The sequence below is a fragment of the Nansenia antarctica genome, assembly GCF_963989245.1.
Source record: "Nansenia antarctica genome assembly, chromosome: 3".
In the NCBI taxonomy this organism is placed as follows: Eukaryota; Metazoa; Chordata; class Actinopteri; order Argentiniformes; family Microstomatidae; genus Nansenia; species Nansenia antarctica.
This window is the reverse complement of record NC_137688.1, coordinates 75,793,179-75,819,207: the sequence shown is the minus strand read 5'-3', so window position 1 is coordinate 75,819,207 and position 26,029 is coordinate 75,793,179. Positions and strand designations below refer to the sequence as shown.

The 26,029-nt window shown below is 50.5% G+C and overlaps 1 protein-coding gene across 1 annotated transcript; it reads right to left on the bottom strand.

The window, feature by feature from the left end:
• Window positions 1-1,406: 1,406 nt before the first annotated feature.
• Window positions 1,407-24,899, bottom strand: trim46b (tripartite motif containing 46b; the record flags this gene model as incomplete). Its single annotated transcript, XM_080526710.1, has 12 exons — window positions 1,407-1,860; window positions 2,920-2,987; window positions 5,390-5,619; window positions 6,690-7,037; window positions 7,440-7,561; window positions 9,621-9,874; window positions 10,460-10,555; window positions 11,311-11,457; window positions 11,829-12,027; window positions 17,771-17,921; window positions 21,009-21,270; window positions 24,876-24,899. 12 exons carry the CDS (start codon window positions 24,897-24,899, stop codon window positions 1,407-1,409), a joined length of 2,355 nt encoding a protein of 784 aa, XP_080382836.1.
• Window positions 24,900-26,029: the final 1,130 nt, after the last annotated feature.

Here is a 26,029-nt window from a genome sequence, read left to right as displayed (position 1 = left end):
GAGAAAGGAGAGGAACAGAGGAGAGAGGAGAGGAGAGGAACAGAGGAGAGAGGAGAGGAGAGGAACAGAGGAGAGAGGAGAGGAGAGAGGAGAGGAACAGAGGAGAGAGGAGAGGAGAGGAACAGAGGAGAGAGGAGAGGAACAGAGGAGTGAGGAGAGAGGAGAGAGGAGAGGAGAGGAACAGAGGAGAGAGAGAGAAGAGGAACAGAGGAGAGGAACAGAGGAGAGGAACAGAGGAGAGAGAGAGAGGAATAGAGGAGAGAGGAGAGGAACAGAGGAGAGAAAAGCTTAATGTCAAGAAATATATGTTCTTGCATATATACATATATACCGTAAATATCTACAGTACAGCGTGGTTGATAGAGCGTCAAGCATCAGTAATATAGTGACATTATCTGCCAGCCGCTACTTAATAAGCAATAAAAAAGCAACTATACAAACCGAAAAATAATAAGGTAACAAAGTTAATTACATTTTGCATATCGGTTGCAATAAAAACCAGTTTCTTCTCATATAAATGAAATACAAAAACAAAAATCGCTGAGGAGGTTGTCTAACTATTTGCTCTGGTCCAGTATATATATATGACCAGGTAGAAGGCAGGGTTGGACATTATCGGTTGCCCGATTGCCCGGGGTAGTAAAACATTCACCGGGTTTGTTTGCGCGACAGCGACGACGCTGCTGGATCCTGGATCTGTGTGTCAGTGTGCAGGAAGAACAACGGACGGCGCAGGCGCCAGACCAGAATAGATGATCGTGGAGGGAGTGAAGATATTATTAAAGGGTACGCGCCTGTCCACCTGGGATAGAGAGGGGTGAGACAGACAGGTAGAGAGGGGTGAGACAGACAGGTAGAGAGGGGTGAGACAGACAGGTAGAGAGGGGTGAGACAGACAGTTAGAGAGGAGTGAAACAGACAGTTAGAGAGGAGTGAGACAGACAGTTAGAGAGGAGTGAGACAGACAGTTAGAGAGGAGTGAGACAGACAGTTAGAGAGGAGTGAGACAGACAGTTAGAGCGACAGACAGGTAGAGAGGAGTGAGACAGACAGTTAGAGCGACAGACAGGTAGAGAGGAGTGAGACAGACAGTTAGAGAGGGGTGAGACAGACAAGTAGAGAGGGGTGAGACAGACAGTTAGAGAGGGGTGAGACAGACAGGTAGAGAGGGGGGAGACAGTTAGAGGGACAGACAGAAAGTTCCTATAGAAAATTCCTATATGTGTATGCATAATGGCAATAAACGTTATCTGAATCTGAATCTGAAAGTCTGTCGATCAGCCCAGCAAATGTTTTACTTGCCCCGGGCAATCGGAGCAACCGTTAATGTCGACCCCTGGAATAGCTTATTACAATTAACTTAAGTAGTGAACTACATTCTCTGTCTCTCTCAATCACCTTGGATCTTAGTTATTCACTTTCGTGGCCCGCGGTTGGATGGTGACCCTCCTGACGGGCGTCTGATCCGCGTTCCGATCGGCCACCAGTTCCTGCAGCTGCAGGGCCCCGCCCCCGATGAAACAGAACGCCGGGCACACGGGTCCGGAGCAATCCACGGGCCCCTCCCACAGGGGGCGGAGCGAGTGGGCGTCGTAGAAGGTGACACGCCCCTTCTCGAAGTCAAGGCACACCCCGAGCCGGGGGGGCAGGGGGTAGGTGAGGCCCGCCGGAGGGGGCGAGGTGGGGCTGTTGCCGTTGACGACGGGGTTGTTGCTGTGGGCGCTGTTGTGGTGGTGGTGGTGGGGGGCGTGCTGGGCGGGCAGGAAGATCTTGCCCATGCCCATGGTGAGGAAGGAGAAGGGGGGGGGCGAGTCCAGCGAGTCCTCTGCCCCGCTGTCATGGCCGCTGTCTGGGTCGTAGCTGGGGGGGGGGGAGGGGGGAGGAGAGAGGGGGGCAGAGGAGAGAGAGAGAGGAGGGAGAGGAACAGAGGAGAGAGGGAGGGCAGAGGAGAGAGAGAGAGGAGGGAGAGGGACAGAGGAGAGAAAGAGAGGAGGAGAGAGAGGAACAGAGGAGAGAGAGAGGAGGAGAGAGGGAGAGGAACAGAGAGAGAGAGAGGAGGAGAGAGAGGAATAATTCTCCTTCTCACTTCAACCTTAACCCTAACCCTAACTCTCTTTCTCTCTTTAACCTTAACCCTAACCCTCTTTCTCTCTTCAACCTTAATCCTAACTCTCTTTCTCTCTTCAACCTTAATCCTAACTCTCTTTCTCTCTTCAACATTAACCCTAACCCTCTTTCTCTCTTCAACCTTAACCCTAACCCTAACTGTCTTTCCCTCTTAAACCTTAACCTTAACTCCAACTCTCTTTCTCTCTTCAACCTTAACCCTAACCCTAACTCTCCTTCTCTCTTCAACCTTAACCCTAACCCTAACTCTCTTAAGGTTGAAGAGAGAAGGAGAGTTAGGGTTAAGGTTAAGGTTGAAGAGAGAAGGAGAGTTAGGGTTAGGATTAAGGTTGAAGAGAGAAAGAGGGTTAGGGTTAGGGTTAAGGTTGAAGAGAGAAAGAGAGTTAGGGTGATGGTTAACCTTAACCCTAACCCTAATTCTCCTTCTCTCTTCAACCCTAACCCTAACTCTAACTCTCTTTCTCTCTTAACCCTAACCATCACCCTAACTCTAATTCTCTCTTCGGCTGAAATCCTAGCTGTGAAATACACAGCGTGTGTAACTGTGTAGGTTTCACACAAGTCACGATCTGAGGTCAATGAGAGACGATCTCAAGTTAGGATTCTCAGCCTTTGTGACTTCTTTAATCCCCCCCCACCCACCCACACACACCCTCACACACACACACACACACACACACACACAGACACACACACACACACACACACAGACACACACCCACACACACCCACACACACACACACACCCACACACACACACACACACACACACACACACACCCCTGTACTCACCGGGGGCTGGCCATGTCCTGAGGCAGGTGGAACCACTCCTGTAGTTTAGCCTCCAAGCCCACGCCCACCTGGAGACAGGGAGAGAGGGGTGAGACAGGTAGAGAGGGGTGAGACAGGTAGAGAGGGGTGAGACAGGTAGAGAGGGGTGAAACAGACAGTTAGAGACAGACAGGTAGAAGCCTGTCCTCTGATTTCTACCTCCACTATCACGGTTCGACATTAACGGTTGCCAGATTGCCCGGGGGAAGTAAAACATTCGCCAGGTTTGAATGAATGAATGAATGAATGGACTTTATTGTCATTGCTACAGTACAGGTACCAAACAACGACATTTAGGAGGGGTGGCTCCCCTGGTGTTAGGAAAGGGAAGAAAAAAAAAAGCACTTTTAGAAAAAAAATCACAAGAAGGGAAGGAGCTGGTTTACATAAATAAAGGCTATGTACACTATCCACTGTACTATACTGTACAGACAGACGACTAGGGTTGTCATATTGCACAATAGTATTATTCCACATTTATTTAAAGTGTCGCAGTTTGCAGGCTTGAAATGTACATGTTTGTGCCTCAGCACTACACCTGATTTTTTTTTCAGTCCAGCAGCTGCCATCAATCCGTCCAGACTGTCCAGGGCCCAGAACTTAGGTCTTTGCTGTGTTCAGGGCCTGGACGGCCCTGTGGTAGAAGCTGTTCTTCAGTCTGTTTGTCCTTGCGGCCAGGGTCCTGAACCGCCTTTTCGAGGGCAGCCTGGTAAAGTGTTCGTACCCAGGGTGTGTCGGGTCCCTGGAGATCTTGGAGGCCTTCCTGAGACAGCGTGTGTTGTACAGCTCTTCCAGAGAGGGGAGGGGGGCGCCTGTGATCTTCTGTGCTGTTCTCACGACTCTCTGTAGCGCATTTCTCTCCGCTGTTGTGCAGCTGGAGAACCAGTTGCAGATGCCGTAGGTGAGGATGCTCTCCACTGCGCCGCGGAAGAAGGTCACCAGTATCTCCTGCTTGCTGTGTTCCTTCCTGAGGACTCTCAGGGTGTATAGCCGCTGTTGTGCCCTCTTGATGGTGGCTTTTGTGTTGTCCTTCCAGGTCAGGTCATCCCGCATGTGCATCCCCAGGAATCGGAGGGTCGAGACTCTCTCCACGCTCTCTCCGTCGATGAGCAGGGGCTATATCTCAGACTTTTTCCTCCTGAAGTCTACGATGATTTCCTGGGTCTTTGACTTGTTCAGCAGCAGGTTGTTAACCTTGCACAGCTTGCTCAGTTGCTCTACCTCATCCCTGTACGCCGCCTCGTCCCCCCCCGAGATGCATCCCACCACGGTGGTGTCGTCTGCAAACTTGACGATGGAGTTGCTGGGGTGGACGGGGGTGAAGTCGTAGGTGTAGAGGTTGTAGAGGATGGGGCTTAGCACGCAGCCCTGGGGGGACCCAGTGCTGAGTCTGAGGGCTGTGGAGGTGTGGGGGCCCACCCGCACCCTCTGGGGGCGGTCGGTCAGGAAGTCCTTGATCCACGCACATATAGAGTGTGGTAGACCCAGGTCTAGTAGTTTGGTCACTAGCCTGTCTGGAAGGATGGTGTTGAAGGCGGAGCTGAAGTCCACGAAGAGCAGTCTCGCGTAGCTGTTTCCCCTCTCCAGGTGGGATAGAGTGGCGTGGAGAGTCGTCGCGATGGCGTCCTCTGTGGACCTGTGGGCTCTGTAGGCGAACTGGTATGGATCCAGGTTGGGCGGGAGGCGTGTGAGTATGTGGGCCCGGACTAGTTTCTCGAAGCACTTCATGATGATTGGTGTGAGTGCCACCGGGCGGTAGTCGTTTAGGCAGCTCACCGTGCTTTTCTTCTGGACTGGGATGATAGTTGAGGTTTTCAGGCAGGGTGGGACGGTGGCCTGGGACAGGGACTGGTTCGAGATGTTGGTGAAAACCCCGGCCAGCTGGTCGGCGCAGTCCCTCAGCACCCGTCCCAGGACGCCATCCGGCCCCGAGGCTTTCCTGGGGTCCACCGCCTTCAGTACGCGTCTCACTTCATGCTCTGTGAGGGTGAGGCTGCTGAGAGCTGGAGAGGTTTGTTTGCGCGACAGCAACAACGCTGCTGGATCCTGGATCTGTGTGTCGGTGTGCAGGAAGAACAACGGACGGTGCAGGCGCCAGACCAGACTAGACGATCGTGGAGTGAAGATGTTATTAATGCGCTGATCGACAGACAGGTGGACAGGCGCGTACGCTTTAATAATAAAGTCGCTGTCGTGCGAACGAACCCGGCAAATGTTTCACTTGCCCCGGGCAATCGGGCAACCGTTAATGTCCAACCCTGACCAGCCTCCCCTGACTTCTACTCTATAAAACAAACCACTACCCATACAACTTCCTGTCTGTCTGTGTAACAGGATATCGCCCCTCCCTCTCAATGTCTCTGTAAGCTGTGATGTGATTGGTCGAATCATCGAATCATCATCATCACTCAATCATCATCGTCATTCGTACCTTGACCAGATAGGAGCCGGGCTCCACTGAGCATGCCCAGTAGTGGCGGCCCTGGGTGATGGCCACGTCCCCCACCAGCAGGTCGCAGGTCAGGTGACAGGAAGTCAGGGCGCGGTCTGCGGCCTGCAGCAGGGAGAGACCTGGCACGCTGCGAGCCCCCCGCTGCTCCTTACTGACCACCAGGCGGTCGGCATGGAGACCCCAACGAGAGTCCAGGTAGAAGTTTAACACTGGGGGAGGAGAGAGGGGGGAGGGAGAGAGGAAGAGAGAGAGAGGGAGGGGGAGAGGGACAGAGGAGAGAGGAAGAGAGAGAGAGGGAGGGGGAGAGGGACAGAGGAGAGAGGGAGGGGAGAGAGGGAGAGGGACAGAGGAGAGAGGGAGGGAGAGAGGAGAGAGAGAGGGGAGAGAGGAAAGAGGGAGAGAGGAGAGAGGGAGGAGAGAGGGAGGAGAGAGGGAGAGGGACAGATGAGAGAGAGAGGGGAGAGAGGAGAGAGGGAGGAGAGAGGGAGGAGAGAGGGAGAGGGACAGAGGAGAGAGAGGGAGGAGAGAGGAGAGAGGGAGGAGAGGGAGAGGGAGGAGAGAGGGAGAGGGACAGAGGAGAGAGGGAGGAGAATAGAGGATAAAAGGAGGGAGGGACACAGGGAGGTAAATTGAGGCAGAGAGGAGAAGTACGGACGGAGTAGAACAACATAGGGAACCAAGAGAGAACTGAGAGAGAGAGGGATGAGAGAGATGGGTGGAAGGAGGAGGAGGAGAGGAAGAAATGGATGCTTACGTGTAGCAGCAGTATAGTTGTGGGAACGGGCGGAGATCAGAAGGAGAGAGGGAAATAAAAGGAGGAGGGAGGATGGGACGATGAGAGGATGGGAGGGAGGTGTAGAGCTGGAGGGGTGGCAGCGAGGAGGAGGATGGGTGGAGAGAGAGACGGATGGGAGGAGGGATAGACAGATGGGATGGGTGGAGAGAGAGAAGGATGGGTATGGGCAGAGAGAGAGAGAAATGAGTCATTCAGGTGCACTCGATGGAAACTGTTCAGAACACTCAGAACATCAGCAACGTCAAGACTTCTGTGTGTGTGTGTGTACGTCTGTCTCTCACCTGGTGCGGGCAGTGTGTGTAGGTACACCTCAACTCAGTCTGTGTGTAACGTGTGTGTGTGTGTGTGTGTGTGTGTGTATGTCTCTCACCTGGTGCGGGCAGTGTGTGTAGGTAAACCTCCTCTCAGTCTGTGTGTAACGTGTGTGTGTGTGTGTGTGTCTCACCTGGTGCGGGGGGTGTGTGTGTGTATCCTCTCTCTCACCTGGTGCAGGAGGTGTGTGTAGGTAAACCTCTTCGCTGTACTCTCCGAACCCCGCCTTGTTGCAGCCTCGCACCCTCAGCACGTACACGCTGTCCATCTCCAGCCTGTCAATCACCGCGCTGGTCCCGCCCACCTCCTCCAGACGCTGCCACCCCCAGCGGGCGGCAGCCAATCCCCCGCGGCCCCCGCCCACAACGCCCCTGGCCCCGCCCCCCGGGACCACGCCCCTCCGGCGGTACTCCACGGAGAAGTGCCATGCGGGGGCGGAGTCTGGGGGCAGGCGCCAGCACAGGAACAGCTGGTCGTACGCCAGGGTGCGCTGGGTGTCGATGACCGGAGCCTGAGGAGCTGGGGGTCGGGGGGTGGGGGTGGGGTGGAGTTAAGGAGGAGGAGGAGGAGGAGGAGGAGGAGGAGGAGGAGGATAAGAAGAAGAAGATGCAATTAGGGGTGCCTTTCTCAAGGGCACAACGGCAGTGGTAGAGCACCTTAGATATGATTCCAGCAACCCCTCCAGTCACCAGCCCCTTTATTCCCTCTCCTCTCCTCCCTTCTCCCCCCCTCCTTGTCCCCCTCATCTCACCTCTCCTTTTCCTCTCCTCCTCTTCCCTTCTTCTCATCTGACCTTTCCTTTCCTCCCCTCTCATTTCTTCCCCTCCCTTCTCCTCCCCCCCCCCTCTCTCTCTCCCCCTCATCTGACCTTTCCTTCCCTTCCCCTCCCCTCCTCCCTCCCTCCCTCTCCCTCTCTCTCACCCTGGATGAACTGCAGGTCTGTGATCAGTTTGAGCTCTTTGGAGACGTCCAGCTGGAAGTGTCTGAAGGAGGGGTCAGCTGCCAGGGAGAAACACTGCACCCCCTTGATAGACTGAGATAACCTGGGGGAGAGGGAAAGAGAGGAGGAGGAGGAGGAGAGAGAGGGAGGGAGGAGGAGGAGAGAGAGGGGGGGGGAGGAGAGATACAACCGAGAGAGAGAGGGAGAGAGAGAAAGAGAGAGAGAGACAGAGAGAGAGACAGAGAGAGAGACAGAGAGAGAGAGAGACAGAGAGAGACAGAGAGAGAGAGGGAGAGAGGGAGAGAGGGAGAGAGAGGGGGATGAGAGAGAGGGAGGAGGAGGAGAGAGAGAGAGGGGAGGAGGAGGAGAAAGAGAGAGAGAAGGAAGGAGAGATCAGTCTGTCATTGACAACAGAGATGAAAGACAAACCCCTCCCCCCCCCGACACACACACACACACGTCACGTTTTGTCTAATATTCTTCAAATATTCCAAGGTGTACTTTGCCTGGGATCTGACACACACACACACACACACACACACACACACACATGAAGCAGGGGAGGCTGGTGGAGGTAGAAATCTGAGGACATTGAAGGCTCATTGTCACGCACGTCACGGAACAAGGACCGTTATCAAACACGTAGTCTGTGATCACTGTGCGTTACGACTGGCCCGTCCTCCGATGTCTACCTTCCCCGGCCTCCCCTGATGTGATGTGACTAAAGCCCAATTTATGCTTCTGCGTCGAATTTACGCGCGGCTACGCCGTAGCCTACGCAAGGGCTCTCCAAGTTTATAGTTCTGCGTTGGTCCGCGGACCGCATCGCGTTGGTCGGTGTACTCATAGCGGCATAATAGCGATCAAAAAACGTATTTTGGTTATGCTTGTAAAGAAAATTTCTATAATGCATTGAAATGACAGTAAACTAAGATAATAAGATGGTTATCATCATTTTTCAAATCTTTATTAATAAGTAATTACAGAAAAAGTAAATGACATTTCTGTCATGACTTCCGCATTTACGAGAGAGTCGGAATGTGACGCTACCAAGCGGACCAATCACAGTTCTTATAGATAACTTTACATTAAATATGTCTATCATAAATATCATTGAACAGCCATGGGGCTCCCTGTAACTAATCATTTATTTCTAAATAAACAGGATTGTACATCTCGTAAATGTGAATCGTGCTATAGGAAGGCTGTGCCTGACGCTTCCATAGGGCGCTCCGTTGGAACGATGTACTCATACCGGCGTTTTTTTTTTTATGCTTGTTGTAAATAAAAGTTCTATGATGCATTGAAATTACATTAAACTAAGATAATACGATGGTTATCATAATTTTTCAAATCTTTATTAATAAGTAATTACAGAAAAATGTCTGTCATGGCTTCCGCATTTTGGCCGACGAGAGAGTCGTAATCATGTCGTAATCATGTGCTACCAAGCGGACCAATCACAGTGCTTACGGTTGCGTAGGCACTGCCGCGTAGTTACATTTTTTTAGAGGTGCGTGTAAACCTACGCAAGCCTACGCCGTCGATTTTACGCAGAAGCATAAATTGGGCCCTCTAATTGGGCTTAATGCATCATGTATGATGTGACTAATGCATCCGCCTGCCTCAAGGTGCACCAGCGCCCTCTGGTGGCCACTGTCACTCACAGCAGGAGGAGGCGAGAGGAAACAGAAGAGGGGGTAGAAAAGGATGGAAAGGAAAATGTAGAAAGCAGGGTTGGACATTAACGGTTGCCCTATTGCCCGGGGTAGTAAAACATTCGCCGGGTTTGTTTGCGCGACAGCGACGACGCTGCTGGATCCTGGATCTGTGTATCGGTGTGCAGGAAGAACAACGGACGGCGCAGGCGCCAGACCAGACTAGATGATGGTGGAGATATTATATTAGATATAGATATTATTAAAGCGTACGCTTTAGATATTATTAAAGCGTACGCGCCTGTCTGCCTGTCTGTCGATCAGCGCGTAAGCTTTAATAATATCTTCACTCCACGATCATCTAGTCTGGTCTGGCGCCTGCGCCGTCCGTTGTTCTTCCTGCACACCTGGCAATCGGGCAACCGTTAATGTTGAACCCTGAAATGTCTAGCCCCATCCCAGCCCCCCCCCGCCCCACCCAAAACCTCCTGGACCCACACCGACCTGTTGTGTGTCTGTCTCGCGGCCTGTACGAAGCAGGGGGGGTCTGTCTCCTTCAGCAGCTCCCCAGTGAAGGCCATGAGGCCCGCGTGCTCCAGCAGGCTCCGCCTCTCCGCCACCTGCCCCCCCAGGGCATCCCCCCTCCTCACCCGCGCCACCTCCAGGGCCTGGGCCAGCAGGGCGTGGCGCTCCGCCAGCAGGGTGCCCAGGTCCCTCACGCTCTGGGACAGCTGCTCCCTGGCCGCCACGCTGTTCACCTGGGGGGGGGGGGGGGGGGGGAGACACAGGGTCAGCCACCATGCAAGGCCCGGCCCGCTCGCTGGGAGCAATTTGGGGTTCAGAGTCTTGCCCGAGGACACTTCGACATGTGGCCAGCCGGGGCTCGAACCGCCGATCTGCCAACCTTGCGATCATTAGACGGCGGCTCTACCTCCTGCGCCACAGCCGCCCGGTAATAGTGACAATTAGGTGCTTTGAGTCCAAGCTTCGTACAAATGTCATGTATTATTATCATTATTATTATTATTATTGACCTCTATGCTGATCAGGGCCTGATGCCCAAATGCCTCCACAGTGATGCTGATATGCATTACATATACAGTATACATGTTTTGTAGACACACTTTTCAAATCAAATGTTTTCAGAAAAATCTATATTGTTATCATTATTATCAGTGCATCATGTGTACCAACTGTAGTGTGTGTGTGCGTGCATGCGTGTGTGTGTGTGTGTGTGTGTGTGTGTGTGTGTGTGCGTGCATGCGTGCGTGCATGCGTGCGTGCGTGTGTGCGTGCGTGCGTATGTGTGTGTGTGTGTGTGTGTGTGTGTGTGTGTGTGTCACCTCTGTCTGGGCGATGGCGTTCTCCAGCTGCGTGATCTGGGCCATCACCGTCTCCTGATTGGTCAGAATGTAGTTCATCTCCTTGGTTACCTTGTCCTAGGGGGACAGAAACAGTCACAAAAAGATTATTATTATATTTTGACATTTAGCAGACCCGACACCTTGATCCAAAGCCACTTTACAATCCACAATCCATTTCCTCACACTTGTCGCACAAAATGGGCCAGGGATTGTCAAATCCTTTGTTGGGCATCTCGTTTCTTAATTCCTGGTATATTGTGGCATTTTTTTGCCGTTTGCCATCGAAGACATGTTTAGCAGACATGTTTTCATCACGCGTAAGGGAATACCCAGGGAGACGCAGACAGCAGAAACAGCTGAGGCACGAGAGTTGAAATCCGCTATGTCAGAGTTTATTCGAATGACCTGTTTCCATTAAACTTGACGCGAGTCAGAGGCGATTCGCATAAGGCAAAAACCACCTCAAGCCAGCGTATCGACTTTGTGAGAATTAGGGGTAAATGGCATCGAGTTTAAACAGCTTTTTACATCAAACATTTTAGATTTGACATTTTTGTAAATTCAAATCACAACCTGCAATTGAATTAATTGATCCCACACACACGCACGCACACATGCACACACACACACCCAACACCCCCCGATACACACACACACACACACACCACCCACCCACACACACACACACACACACACACACACACACAACCACCCCCGACCTTGAGTGTCTGGTAGGCCCCACCCCTTACCTTGAGTGTCTGGTAGGCCCCACCCCCTACCTTGAGTGTCTGGTAGGCCCCACCCCCTACCTGGTAGGCCCCACCCCCTACCTTGAGTGTCTGGTAGGCCTGGGCCACTGGCGCCACCTTGTGGCCGGTGTGGGCGCGGCGCAGCTTGCAGAGCGGACAGAGGAGCCGCTGGCACGACTTACAGTAGAAACTCAGACGCTCCTGGTCATGCTCTGGACATGTCAGGACCTGGAGGAGAGGAGGAGGAGGAGGAGGAAGAGGAGGAGGAGGAGGAGGTAGAGGAGGGAGAGGAGGAGGAGGAGGAGGGAGAGGAGGAGGAGGAGGAGGAGGAGGAGGGGGAGGAGCAGGAGGAGGAGGAAGAGGAGGAGGAGGAGGAGGAAGAGGAAGAGGAAAAAGGAGATGAAGGAGATGAAGGAGATGATGATAATTATTATTATTATTATAATACAGGGTTCCCACACCTTCTGAAACATCAAATTCAAGCACTTTTCAGGACTTTCAAGACTCAATTCCCTCAAATTCAAGGACCCAACACGGCATAGTTAGCCCCACCCTAGCCCAGCCCAGCCCAGCCCACCCTAGCCCCCCTATTCCCTCACCTTGGGTCTGAAGTTGAGGGTGGGCTGCACCCGTTCGTGCTGGGCGCGGGGTGTGCCCCAGGGGTGGTACAGCTTGAAGCAGCCGTTGCAGAAGGAGGCCCGGCAGTCAGCGCAGCCCTTGGTGGCCTCCAGGGTCTGGGGGGGCTTACAGAACTGACACATCACTGCCACACTGCCCAGGCTCACCGTGTGTCTGTACCTGGAGGGGGGGGGGAGGGAGGGAGAGAGGGGGGAGAAGGGAGGGAGGGATAGAAAGAGGGAGGCAGAATATAGGAAGAGAGGATTGGGATAGAAGAGAGAGGGGGGGGGGGGGCAGGGGGGCAAGACAGAGGGGGGGAAGGGAGTGGGAGAAGAAGGGAGGGGAGGGAGGGATAGAAAGAGGCAGAAGATAGGAAGACAGGATAGGGATAGAAGAGAGAGAGAGAGGGAAGGAGGGGGGGGGCAGTGGGTAGACAGACAGGTGCTGTGGTTAGCCACCGTACAGAGCTAGATAGAACTGTTCCGCTGGCCCAGTGAAACACTGTAGCAGTGTGTGTGAGTGTGTGTGTGTATGTGTGTGTGTGTGTGTGTGTGTGTTTGTGTGTGTGTGTGTGTGTGTGTGTGTGTGTGTGTGTGTGTGTGTGCTGGTCTCCTCTCTGCTCAGCTCCATGCTGACGAATGAGACAGTCAGCATTTGGACGCATTCCCTCACCTGCTGCTCTGTAAATGGTAAATGGACTGCACTTATATAGCGCCCTTTTTGCTGCTCCAAAGCTGCTCCAAAGCTGCTACAAAGACCTCTCATTCACCCATTCACACACACATTCACACACCAATGGCAGCAATTTTGGGGTTCAGTGTCTTGCCCAAGTACACTTCGACATGTGGCCAGCCGGGGCTCGAACCGCCGATCTGCCAACCTTGTGATCATTAGGCGGCGACTAAGACTTTTTTTTTAAATCTTTTAATATAAAAATATTCTTTGAAATACAATCATAGCTATACATATTCACACATGTTAATTTTATAGCCTTCATTGTATTATTATTATAATTCAATAACAAATGAATGCAACAATAAAAACAAAACCATCTTCAAAAATCTAAGTCAAACTCCAACCCTCCATCCCTTATAAACGCACAATCCCTAATAAACAACTTCTCAAAATCGTTTTGCCCTGTCTTGTGCATCAGTCCCACATTCTTCCTGACCAATCCCTCAAAGACTTTCCACACCGTTATCCACTTTCCCTCAAATCATGCTAAATTTCTCCTCAAATATATTGCATACCTAGCCTGTGATAATACATAATTTAAACACCATATATTCACTCCCCTCCTCTTTCCCTCCACCCCAAAAACCACCAACCTCCTCCACTCCTGCATCCCCACCACCTCCACCCCCCAGTGCTTCTTCACTAGTCCTTTCAACCTTTCTTCAAATCCCTTCATTTCTCTACATTCAAAAAGCATATGCATTAAGTTCTCATCCTGTATCCCACACACATCACACTCCCTCGAAACTGTTCTGTCTACCTGATGCAACACCACCTTAGTATAAACCCTGTTATGCCTGAGCATAAAATCAAAATGTGTACATTCTAAACTATTATATTTCAAAAATAAATTCCTCCATATATTCTTCACCTCCAATCCTGGGAACACCTGCCTCCACACCTTCTCTGCCGCAGGCTCCTTCACTCTGCTCTCCAACAGTGCCCAGTAGCACTCCTTCACCTTAACAGCTGAGAAGTCCCGCACTGTTTCCCCTTTCCCTAGTCTTAACCTAGGTAACTCTGTTTGCTCCTTCCCTCTTAACTCCCTATCTAACCTACTCACCCACTCCCCTGGTATACTCTGCTTTATTTTATTATATACATGCTCACTATTTCTCCCCTTCTCATCTCCTCATCTGTTTCCCTAACAACTTCTATAATTGCCTGCTCCGATAGGAACCCTGGCACTACCTCATACCTAAAATCCCTTACTCTAATCAGTCCTACCCTCCAAAAACTCTAGGGGCCGGTTTCAGAGACAAGGCTTAAGCCTAGTCCTGGACTAAATCACACTTTCAATGTAAAATCTCCATTGAAGATGTTTTTTAGTCTAGGACTAGGCTTAAGCCTTGTCTGTGAAACCGGCCCCTAGACTCTAACATTTTCCCCTCTCTTCTTATTACCGGGTTCAATAAAACTGGAACATTTAGTATCTCCCCTCTCTTCTCACACTCATATCCTACCTCAGGCAAAAAACTACCCCAGGCTTTAAACACCTCTTTATAGAATTCCGGCACCCTATCATACATCCGTGCTTTAAAGCACACCAACAAACCATAATCCCCACACCCCCCACATCTATGTACCCATTCCCTAAAGTATCCTTTCCATCCATGTCCTTCCTCCCCATACAAAAACCTTTTGACTGTTCTGACTCTCATTGCCCTCATCTTTACCTCCAAATCTACCAGCTTCAACCCTCCTTTATCATAATCTGCTACTAGTACATCATACGCTATTTTAACCCCCTTTCCTCTCCACAAAAAATCTGACACTAACATCCTGGTTTCTTTTAGAACCCATAGAATACATAAACATATTTTGACATTAACAGTGCATTAACCATTACAACTTTTCCCTTCAGTTTCATGTTCCTTTGCTTCCAATAATTCAATGCTGTTCTTATTTTATTCAAAACCCCTGTCCATGTGTAATCAACAGCCTCCCTGTCATCCTCTCCAAGATATATCCCCAACACTTTTATCATCCCCTTTACAATTTTCAAATCTGTATTCACTCCCCCTCTACACAACATTTCAGACAACATTCACTTTTGCACCAGAAGCCTTTCCATATATGTTTACACACCCCATTATTTTGTTCACACTATTTACATCCCTGACAGTACATGTCGTGTAATCTGCATATTGATGGATTATGCTAACTCCTCCCCCCGGCATATTTATTCCCTTCATTTCTTTCTCCTGCTTAATATAAGATGCCAATGGCTCCACAGATATGCTATATAGCAATGCTGACAGTGGACACCCTTGTCTTATTGATCTTATTGATACAATACAGTGCATACTCAATCCCTTGATATTCAAACCCCACTCCCACCACTCTTCCCTCATTGTCATTCATTATGTTCCTTACATTGTTCACCACCCCATTATTTACCAAAATAGCCACCCCACAAGCATACACTGTTCCATTGCTTACATACACGTCTCTTGGAGGCATATGATTTCCTCCCTGTATGCTGCCAACACAAGCTCCATCTTCTTCCTATCTCTGAGTCCATTTGTGTTGACAGCAACAACCCTGACCATTGTCAAGATACAAAAAAAAAGGAACACATGCACCCCCATGTCATTTTCCTATAGCCACCTTGGTCTTCTTCCCTCGTGCTCTTGCACCCCTTCCCGATCTTGTCCTCACCCTCTGTACATCCGCAAATAGTCCTTCATCGGAACCTTTTCTTTTTCCCACGCCCTCTGTTGAAGGCCCTGCCTCATCCATTTCTCCATCTCTTACTGCATTATCGAAGCTGGCTCCAATCTCCTCTCTCTCTTTACCCTCCACTTCCACCGAACCAGGCCCCTCCGCTCCTCCCTCCACTTCCGGCTCCAACTGCGTCTCCTCCACCACCTCAGCTTGTCCTCCTCCCTCCGTCACGTCTTCATGGCTCCTTTCCCCACCTTCTCCTTGTGTCTCCACCTCTTCCTCCTCCACCACCTCCTCTTCCTCATCTCCTCTTCTTCGTCCCCCTCCACCTCCACCTCCTCCACCTCCACCTCCACCACCTCCTCCTCCTCCTCCTCCTCACCACTGCTCACTCTCTCTCCTCCATCCCCTCCTCTCCTTCCAATGCATTCACATGCATAATGTCCTCGTTTATTACATTTAAAACACATGAACTCCGGGCATTCTCGCAATACATGTCCTGGCTTAATGCACAGCCTACATACCCTTACTTGCTTATCGTGAATCACCCTAAAGTGATCTACTCCAACCAGGGTCTCAAACTTCGTAGAGTATGGCAAAGACCTCACCTCTTCTGTGAATTTCACCTTCATGTACCGAGTCCCGTCTGCTAAGTCCGTTCCCGGCCATGTCCTTCTTTTGATCGGTGACACCACGACTCCAGCCTCTGCCTGATCACGTCGTCTTTCAAATAAACCGGGAGATTCAAAAACGAGACCACCATCTCATCCACTGCCAAGTCCTTTCCCATTATCCTTACATTTTTAATCAGGAATCCATCTGTTAGCTTGTCCTTCCCTCTCCTCGATGACAGGGTAATCTCATATTTACGGTCTCCTTTCGGCACGAAGCTGATCAGCACGAAGCTGTCGGGGTACTCAAAACCAAAACTCACTTAAACTTAAATGTTATACAGTTCGATTGATTTTTCAAAATCTCTTGAAAGCATTCTCAGACGAAACGCAAGTTTGTATCCGTTCACCTCTCGCTCATGCGCAGACGCCGGCTCTACCTCCTGCTGTTCAGGGAGGTAGCACTGTGGCTAACTGAATGCTAACACCATAGCCTACTGCTGTTCAGGGTGATAACAATGCTCTCCAGGGCCTACCTCTCTACGATGCGCTCCTACCTCTCTACGATGCCCTCCTACCTCTCTACGATGCACTCCTACCTCTCTACGATGCCCTCCTACCTCTCTACGATGCGCTCCTACCTCTCTACGATGCCCTCCTACCTCTCTACGATGCGCTCCTACCTCTCTACGATGCCCTCCTACCTCTCTACGATGCGCTCCTACCTCTCTACGATGCCCTCCTACCTCTCTACGATGCCCTCCTACCTCTCTACGATGCGCTCCTACCTCTCTACGATGCGCTCCAGGGCCTACCTCTCTACGATGCCCTCCTACCTCTCTACGATGCCCTCCTACCTCTCTACGATGCGCTCCTACCTCTCTACGATGCGCTCCAGGGCCTACCTCTCTACGATGCGCTCCTACCTCTCTACGATGCCCTCCTACCTCTCTACGATGCGCTCCTACCTCTCTACGATGCGCTCCTACCTCTCTACGATGCCCTCCTACCTCTCTACGATGCGCTCCTACCTCTCTACGATGCGCTCCTACCTCTCTACGATGCCCTCCTACCTCTCTACGATGCGCTCCTACCTCTCTACGATGCCCTCCTACCTCTCTACGATGCGCTCCTACCTCTCTACGATGCCCTCCTACCTCTCTACGATGCGCTCCTACCTCTCTACGATGCCCTCCTACCTCTCTACGATGCCCTTCTACCTCTCTACGATGCGCTCCTACCTCTCTACGATGCGCTCCAGGGCCTACCTCTCTACGATGCCCTCCTACCTCTCTACGATGCCCTCCTACCTCTCTACGATGCGCTCCTACCTCTCTACGATGCGCTCCAGGGCCTACCTCTCTACGATGCGCTCCTACCTCTCTACGATGCCCTCCTACCTCTCTACGATGCGCTCCTACCTCTCTACGATGCGCTCCTACCTCTCTACGATGCCCTCCTACCTCTCTACGATGCCCTCCTACCTCTCTACGATGCGCTCCTACCTCTCTACGATGCGCTCCAGGGCCTACCTCTCTACGATGCGCTCCTACCTCTCTACGATGCGCTCCTACCTCTCTACGATGCCCTCCTACCTCTCTACGATGCCCTCCTACCTCTCTACGATGCCCTCCTACCTCTCTACGATGCCCTCCTACCTCTCTACGATGCGCTCCTACCTCTCTACGATGCCCTCCTATCTCTCTACGATGCCCTCCTACCTCTCTACGATGCCCTCCTACCTCTCTACGATGCGCTCCTAACTCTCTACGATGCGCTCCTACCTCTCTACGATGCGCTCCTACCTCTCTACGATGCGCTCCAACCTCTCTACGATGCGCTCCTACCTCTCTACGATGCCCTCCTACCTCTCTACGATGCCCTCCTACCTCTCTACGATGCCCTCCTACCTCTCTACGATGCGCTCCAGGGCCAGGTTGCGGAGGCAGTCCGTCAGGCCCTTCTCCCCCAGCTCCACGTCCCTCCCGCAGGGGACGCACGGGAACAGCATGACGGGGGCCGGACCCTCCTTACGCCGACGACCCGGATACGTCCCGTAACCTTGGGGGGGGAGAGGGAGAGAGAGAGGGAGGGAGGGAGGGAGGGAGGGAGAGAGGGAGGGAAAGAGAGAGGGAGGGAGGGAGAGAGAGAGAAAGGTAGGGAGGGAGGGAGGGAGGGGGGGAGGGAGAGAGAAAGATTATGTGTGTGTGCAGTACTCAAGTTGTAAAAAGAAAATCAGGGGGGATGGTGGATTTTATAATATGGGGACAGTTTTAGCCTCCCCACAGCGTCAGTGACTTCAGTGTCAGTGACTTGGTAAAAATGTCATTGCATATGTGCATGCCCCCTCGCCCACAGTATTTTACTCAATATGGGCAAAACGAAATGGTGAAATAGCAGTAATACCACGTCCTCCTTCTCCTCTCTTTCCTCTCCTCTCTTTCCTCTCCTCCCTCTCCTCTCTTTCCTCTCCTCCCTCTCCTCTATTTCCTCTCCTCTCTTCCCTCTCCTCTCATTCCTCTCCTCTTTCCTCTCCTCTCTTTCCTCTCCTCCCTCTCCTCTCCTCCCTCTCCTCTCCCTCTTTCCTCTCCTCTCCTCTCTTTCCTCTCCTCTCCTCCCTTTCCTCTCTTTCCTCTCCTCCATTTCCTCCTACCTTCAACGAGGTCTGGAGTCAGTCACATTCACAAGATGGCTGTCTGCAAGCAGCCAATCAGATCCTTGCAGTATGACACTCAAGGTCTAGACTGTTGAGTTATATGGAGCTGAGCTGAGCTGTACTGAGCTGTACTGGGCAGGGTTGCCAGATGGGCTGGTTTTTGGTGGATTTAGCCAAAGTTTTTTGTTTGTTTTTTAGACAGTAGTTAGGCTAGAAATTGTCAATCCCGTCTGGCAACCCTGGTACTGGGCCTGGTTGTACGCATCCATCCACCGTGTCTGCTGCTGTAACAGTGCTGGAAATATTGACAACAAAATATCTGATGAGCAAAAAGAATAGTTCAAGTCGACCCTGTGGTGGTGGGTAAAATCTCAAAACATAACACACACACACGGACACACACGGACACACACACACACGGACAGACGCACTCACAACATGTACACACGCACACACCAAGGTTCCCACGCTGAAACATCAAATTCAAGCACCTTTCAAGGAATTTCAAGACTCAATTCCCTCAAATTCAAGGACCCAACACGGCATAGTTTGAGACAGACCTAGATGAGACTTTATATAATAGGAACTATCCGCTCACAGACAACAATGTGTGAACATTAGATGGTCTCTTGCCTTCTCTACCACAGCACAGCAAAACAATATATTGTGAAATATGTGTAAAGTTAAGCAAGACAGAGACTTATTTACTAGTTGACGAGCTAAGTAAAACATTTTTGAATATACTGTATATTGTTTTTTTAGAGAGAGAGAGAGAGAGAGAGAGAGAGAGAGAGGAATTCAAGCCTTTCAATGACCCATGTCTATTTTCTTTTTTTCAGACCTTGATTTTTTTTTCTCTAATTCACAAACTTTTAAGGATTTCAAGGACCCGTGGGAGCCCTGACACACACACTCACCTGCCCGTAGCACACGCACTCACACACTCACACACCCACCCACCCACCCACCCACCCACCACCCCCCCACCCACACCCACCCACCCACCCACCCACGCACCCACCCACCCCCACCCAGGGACGCGGGAAGGGGGGTGCTGAGGGTGCTGCAGCACCCCCTAGCGGCAGGCAGAAGGAGCTCCTCCTGCCTGAATTTAAAAAATAAAAATATTATTCAAACAATAATTTAAAACAATATAATAACTATTGTTGCTTTTGGGAATAAAAATAAATGTGTTTTTTGTAATAAATGTAAAAATGTGTTTGTTAGTTTTAATGTTAGTGATCACATGGTCATATCTTGCTAGGGACTTGACATCCGAGTTAGCTAACTATCAGGTGCAGGTGCAACTTGGCGCAAAAACGAATCTCTGAGTTCTTTAGCAAAAATGCTAAATCAGCCAGAACAATTGAAGTGGAGTTGGAAGAAGATGCTGATGCAGGGGCAGGGCCTTCTTCCACTTTGCCCACAGACCACCACCAGGCTGTTACCCCATCCAGTGTAGCAGCAGGTCCTAGCAGGTCTGAGGCTTACGTTAGCCATAGCCAACACAGACCAGGGGTCCCGCCACCCCCACCCCCACCCCCGTTTGACGAGCCGTGTCGACCAGACATACGTTTTCCTGGGAGGAAAATTGGAACAGAGACATTCGAGTTTCATTTCATTTCAAAAAAGCTGGTTTACCAGGTGGAAATGGTTGCATTATGTCACTGAAAGAGACCCTGTTCTTTGCTTCTCTTGCAGTAAAGCTATATAGAGAAGGGGTTAAGGCACCACGACAGAAAGACAAGTGCATTTACAGTAGGAGGCTTTTGTAAGTTTAGCCAACACGATATGTCTGACATACATTCAGAATCGGTGAGATTGCTTGCTTCGCTTAACAACACTCCCATTAATGCTCTACTGTCGGACGTTGTTGAGAAAGAGCAACAGACGGCCAGAAACGTATTAGAACTGATATTCAGATCCATACGATTCTTCGGCAGCGAAGGGCTTCCGTTAAGAGGCAATAACAATCGACATGGAGTGCTGTCTGTAATAATGGTCAACATCATGTTTGTGGACATTGTGGGACACTGTGAGCTGAGTGGAAATTACTGTAAATTCCAACACATTGTTGGTAAAATATTTAACGTTACGTCTTTGTAGTGTGTGGGTGCGTGCGTGCTTAACTATTATTGCCCGTGCATTGGGGCCCGTCGTTATGCCACTGTGTGCGTGTGAGCGAACGAGCAATCAGCGAGAGGGAGGGAGGGAGGGAGGGAGAGAAATCGTTATAATTTTTTCCCTGGCAATTTTTTTCCCTGTAGCGTATATAGACAGCACCTCAGCACCCCCAGTCAAAATACCTTCCCGCGTGCCTGCCCCCACCCACACACACACACACACACACACACACACACACACACACACACACACACACTCTCTCTCACCTGCCCGCAGTACGCGGTCGACTCCCACTCTCACTCTCACTCTCACTCTCACTCACACACTCACCCACCCACCCACCCACCCACACACACACTCTCTCTCACCTGCCCGTAGTACGCGGTCGATGGGCCTCTGCTCGGCCTTGGGCATGGGTCTGCGGGCCTGGCGGGGGGAACGCATGTTGGGGGTGGAGGCGGGGGAGTTGGGCTCCGGGGGGAGCTCCGGGAGGGGGTACCCGCTCTGGACCAGAACCTCGGAGGCACACATGAGACACACGCTGTGCTGGCAGGGCAGGACCACGGGCTGCTTGACGATCTCCTTACACACCGGACAGTGGAGCTCCCGCTCCATGCCCTTCACGTTAGACTGGGGAGGGAGGGAGGGAGGGAGGGAGGGAGGGGGGAGAGAGGGGGGAGGGAGGAGAAGAGAGAGGGAGGGAGGAGGAGGAGGAGGAGATGAGGTAGAGGTTGAGCTAAGTTAACTAGGGGTCAATTCTATTTCAATAACAGTCCACTGGAAGTAAATAACATGAATTCCAATTCTGATGTTTCAGTCCTAATTGAATTCCACATGACACAGCAGTAGAAGGTGCGGCAGTGAGAGAGTGAGACGCAGAGACACAGAAGGTTGATAGAGGAGAGTGTAGAGAGGAGAGGAGGAGAAAGAGAGACCCACACTCTTAGAAAAAAAAAAGATTCCCAAAGGGTTCCTTCATGTATCTGTGGAGAGTTGACCCTTTGAAGAACCCTTTTCCAAAAGGCTTCTACTTTCTATGTGACACCCAAAAGGGTTCCTGATCTGGCCTACAGGGACAAATGAAGAACGCTGTTTTAATATTAACTGGACCCTTTTTTGTGCAGATAGGATGTAGTTTAGAGAGAGCAGAGATGTAGTTTAGAGAGTGATAGAAACAGAGACAGAGGACGTAGATTAGAGAGAGTGATAGAAACAAAAGTGGGGTGGCTGTGGCGCAGGAGGTAGAGCCGGGTGTCTAATCCACATGTCGAGGTGTCCTTGGGCAAGACACTGAACCCCAAATTGCTCTCAATGAGCGGGACCGGCGCCTTGCATGGTAGCTTGCCGCCATTGGTGTGTGAATGGGTGAATGAGAGGCCATTGTAAAGCTCTTTGGAATAAGGCGCTATATAAGTCAGTCCATTTACCATTTAGAAACAGAGATAGAGGATGGAGATCAGAGAGTGGTAGAAACAGAGAAACAGAGATGAAGATTAGAGTGACAGAGACATATGACGGGACGACAGCTTTTATAAATAGATGTCCCAGAAGGCAGCATCAGGGGGACATCGCACGCCCCATTAAATATGAATACAAACGCCAGACCTTAATTATTTAATTCCCGCCCACGCCCGCGTCTAAGTCCGTGTGCTTGATGTTCACAGATAGTGACCGCGGTTTTAGTGAGGACATCATAGCCTCTGGAACTCTCTCCCTCAACCACTCAGAGACTCACCCTCACTCTCCACTTTCAAATCCCACCTCAAAACCTACCTGTTCTCCCTGCATACAACCTCCCCTACCCCTAACCATCTCCCCTAACCCTGCCACCCCCCTCCTCCCCTGGACATTGCTGTGTTAATTGTTCTCTGTGCCTGTTCATTAACTCTGTGTTCTATGTGCTCATGTTATCTGTTGCTTGTTGTTTCTGTGTTTTGTGTTTTTCCCAAATTGTCAGCGTCTTTGAGCCCCGCAAAAGCGCTATATAACTACACTGAATTATTATTATTAATTATTATAGACCCGATCGAACCAGTTCTCTGGCGACGGACGGACGGGGGTGGAAACGTAGAATCAGAACGACTAGATAGGATTCAACTCCTTTGGTTCTCTTCTCTCATTGCAGAGGGGAACACCCCTGTCATGCAGAAGAGAGGATAGGCCTGGGGGAGGCTGGTGAAGGGAGAAATCAGTGCAGAGAAATAGGTCATTGTAAATGTATGTATTGTATGGAATGATGAATGGAATCACACACACACACACATATATCAAAATACACGTGTTTGATATCTGTTTGGTGTTTGATATCATTCCATTTCATCCCCGTCCCTCTGGAACGCCCTCCCCAACCACATCAGACAGGCCAACACCCTGCCAACATTTATACAGGCCCTCAAAACCCACCTCTTCAAGCTCGCCTTCACCAGTTAACCCTCTCCCCCTCCCCTTCCCATGTGTCACCAGCACTACCTTAATTAGGCCCGTATACTTTTTTATTTATTACTACTCGATCTTTTCAGTTTGTAAAGCGTATTTGAGTGTCTAGAAAAGCGCAATATAAGTCTAATGTATTGTTATTATTATTATTATTATTATTATTATTATTATTATTATTATCCATGACAATGAGCCGGTCCTCCGATTCCCCCCCTCCCCCAGCCTCTCCTGGCCTCCCCCCCTCCCCCAGCCTCCCAGAGCATGACTCTGATAGATCAGGGTCAGAGTCTGGGTGTGTCTCTGCGGCTGCCTGTCCTTGACAGCTCCTTGCTAAAACATGGATGAAACATAGGGGAGGCTGTGGTGCATGGATGAAACATAGAGGCTGTGGTGCATGGATGAAACATAGGGGAGGCTGAGGTGCATGGATGAAACATAGGGGAGGCTGTGGTGCATGGATGAAACATAGAGGCTGCTGTGGTGCATGGATGAAACATAGGGGAGGCTGAGGTGCATGGATGAAACATAGGGGAGGCTGAGGTGCATGGATGAAACATAGGGGAGGCTGAGGTGCATGGATGAAACATAGAGGCTGTGGTGCATGGATGAAACATAGGGGAGGCTGAGGTGCATGGATGAAACATAGAGGCTGCTGTGGTGCATGGGTGATACATAGGGGAGGCTGAGGTGCATGGATGAAACATAGAGGCTGCTGTGGTGCATGGGTGATACATAGAGGCTGCTGGGGTGCATGGATGTAGAGCCGCCGTCTAATAATCGCAAGGTTGGCAGATCGGCGGTTCGAGTTCGAGCCCCGGCTGGCCACATGTCGAAGTGTCCTTGGGCAAGACACTGTGACTGAACAGTGCATGGTAGCTTGCCTACCTCGCCATTGGTGTGTGAATGTGTGTGTGAATGGGTGAATGAGAGGCCGTTCTAAAGCGCTTTGGATAAAGGTGATATATAAGTTCAATCAGCAGGAGAGTGGTGACAGCACTGTGTGAGTAGGCTGAACTGAACGTCTGAGTGGTGTGAACAGCGTGTGATTCAGTAGTGTGTGTGTGTGTGTGTGTGTGTGTGGACTCCTCATCTTTGCATGCATACCTCATGCAGATTTTTCTGAGGAGATATAGACACACACACACACGCATGAACGCACACACACACAATTTAATCAGCCAGATTACAGTGAAAAGCACTTTACAAGACATCCATTTATTGATTGCACTGATGCAGGGGGAGAGGAGAGACGGAGTATGATAACCTTGCCTTGGCTTGAATGCTAATCACGTCCCTCCAAATAAAACGGTTTTCTCTTCACATAAAAACAAGGTTCAAAGACAAACATCTATGTATGTATAGACTATCATTCTCCAAGTCATATGTGTAGCATGATGTTTTATTTTTTATTTTTTTACAAGGATCAGTAATCCACAGGAGGAGCCATGACAACAGAACATAACCCATGCAGACATAAAAGGACAATCACATATCATCCTATTTAGCGCAGGCGATGAATGGTTAAGGAACATTCGTTCACCATCTTTCTCTCTCTCTCTCTCTTTATCTTTCTCTCTATGTCATTCACCAATGTCAACTCCGGCCTGTCCCCGTTTCTCTCATCCAAGCAGCAGGCAGTAGCAGGCGACTCAAACGGGGAATGAGAATGAATGAGAATCGATTGACGCCTACGCGCTATTTGTTGGTCTCTAGGGTTCAAACATAGCTCTTAGCGCTATGTTGTGATTAGGTCTGTGTATCTGTCGGCCGGCGTGGTTCCGCAGACACACGCGTCTTACCTTCACCTGAAACCTAGGCGCCATGATGGGACGGGCTCTTCCCTCCCTGCTAAACGGGGCGATGCTTCTGATGGGGGGGTGGATAAACCGAGAGAGAGGGATAGATATTCTGATCCAGCGAAAGAAGGGAGGGAGGGAGGGGGTGAGGGATATTTGTGAGCTTTTAATGATTTTTTTATGAACGTACGCTTTCCAGGTGAATCGTGCGTTTTTAGTGCATTTTTACTCTTCTTCTTTATTTTGTAAGGTCTATTTTTTTGGGTGCTTTAATGCTTTTGCTTTTAGGCAATTAAGCTAACGTCTGCGAACGATGTCCTCGTATAATAGGCTACAACTCCTTTCGCCGACCATTGTTCTCTTTTTCCGCCAACTAGGTTACTAGTGCTGCTTTAGCCCATAGTAACACGTGTCGGCTACCCTAGTTCTGTCTCTCTTTCTGCTTCTCTCGCTCTTTCTCTCTCTCTCTCTCTCTCTCTCTCTCTCTCTCTCTCTCTCTCTCCCTCCTCTCCCCCTCCTCTCTCTCTCTCTCTCTCTCTCTCTCTCTCTCTCTCTCCCTCCCCTCTCTCTCTCTCTTCTCTCCCTCCCCCTCTCTCTCTCTCTCCCTCTCTCTCTCGCTCCTCTCTCTCTCTCTCTCCCCCTCATCTCTCTCTGTCTCTCCCCCTCCTCTCTCTCTCTCTCTCTCTCTCTCTCTCTCTCTCTCTCTCTCTCTCTCTCTCCCCCTCCTCTCTGCAGCACAGAATGTCTCTGCATCCCGTCGCCATGGCAACGAGGAGCATCCTCGCATCTTGAGCCTCTCACCGTGGTGAGGAAGGTGCTTATTTATTTGTTGACTATCAGAGAAATCCCGCTAATGTGTAGTAGGCCTACTATATGCATGCTGTATTAAACAGTAGGCTACGTGTTAGCATAGGCACGGTATCGTGTCTAATAAATGCCCTCCCTAGACAAACGTGATGGTGTCATGCATGATTCACAGCTAGAGGACATTCGTAGACCATTTTGAAGTATTTCTTTCTTCTTTATTTTTATTTATTTATCAAAAAGGTGCATCAAAATGCCTTGGTATTTTGAGATACTGAGATCTCATTCATATTGGGTATATACTATGTGAATGATAATGTCCACTAAAGATGGGAGAAGATAATAGTTATAGA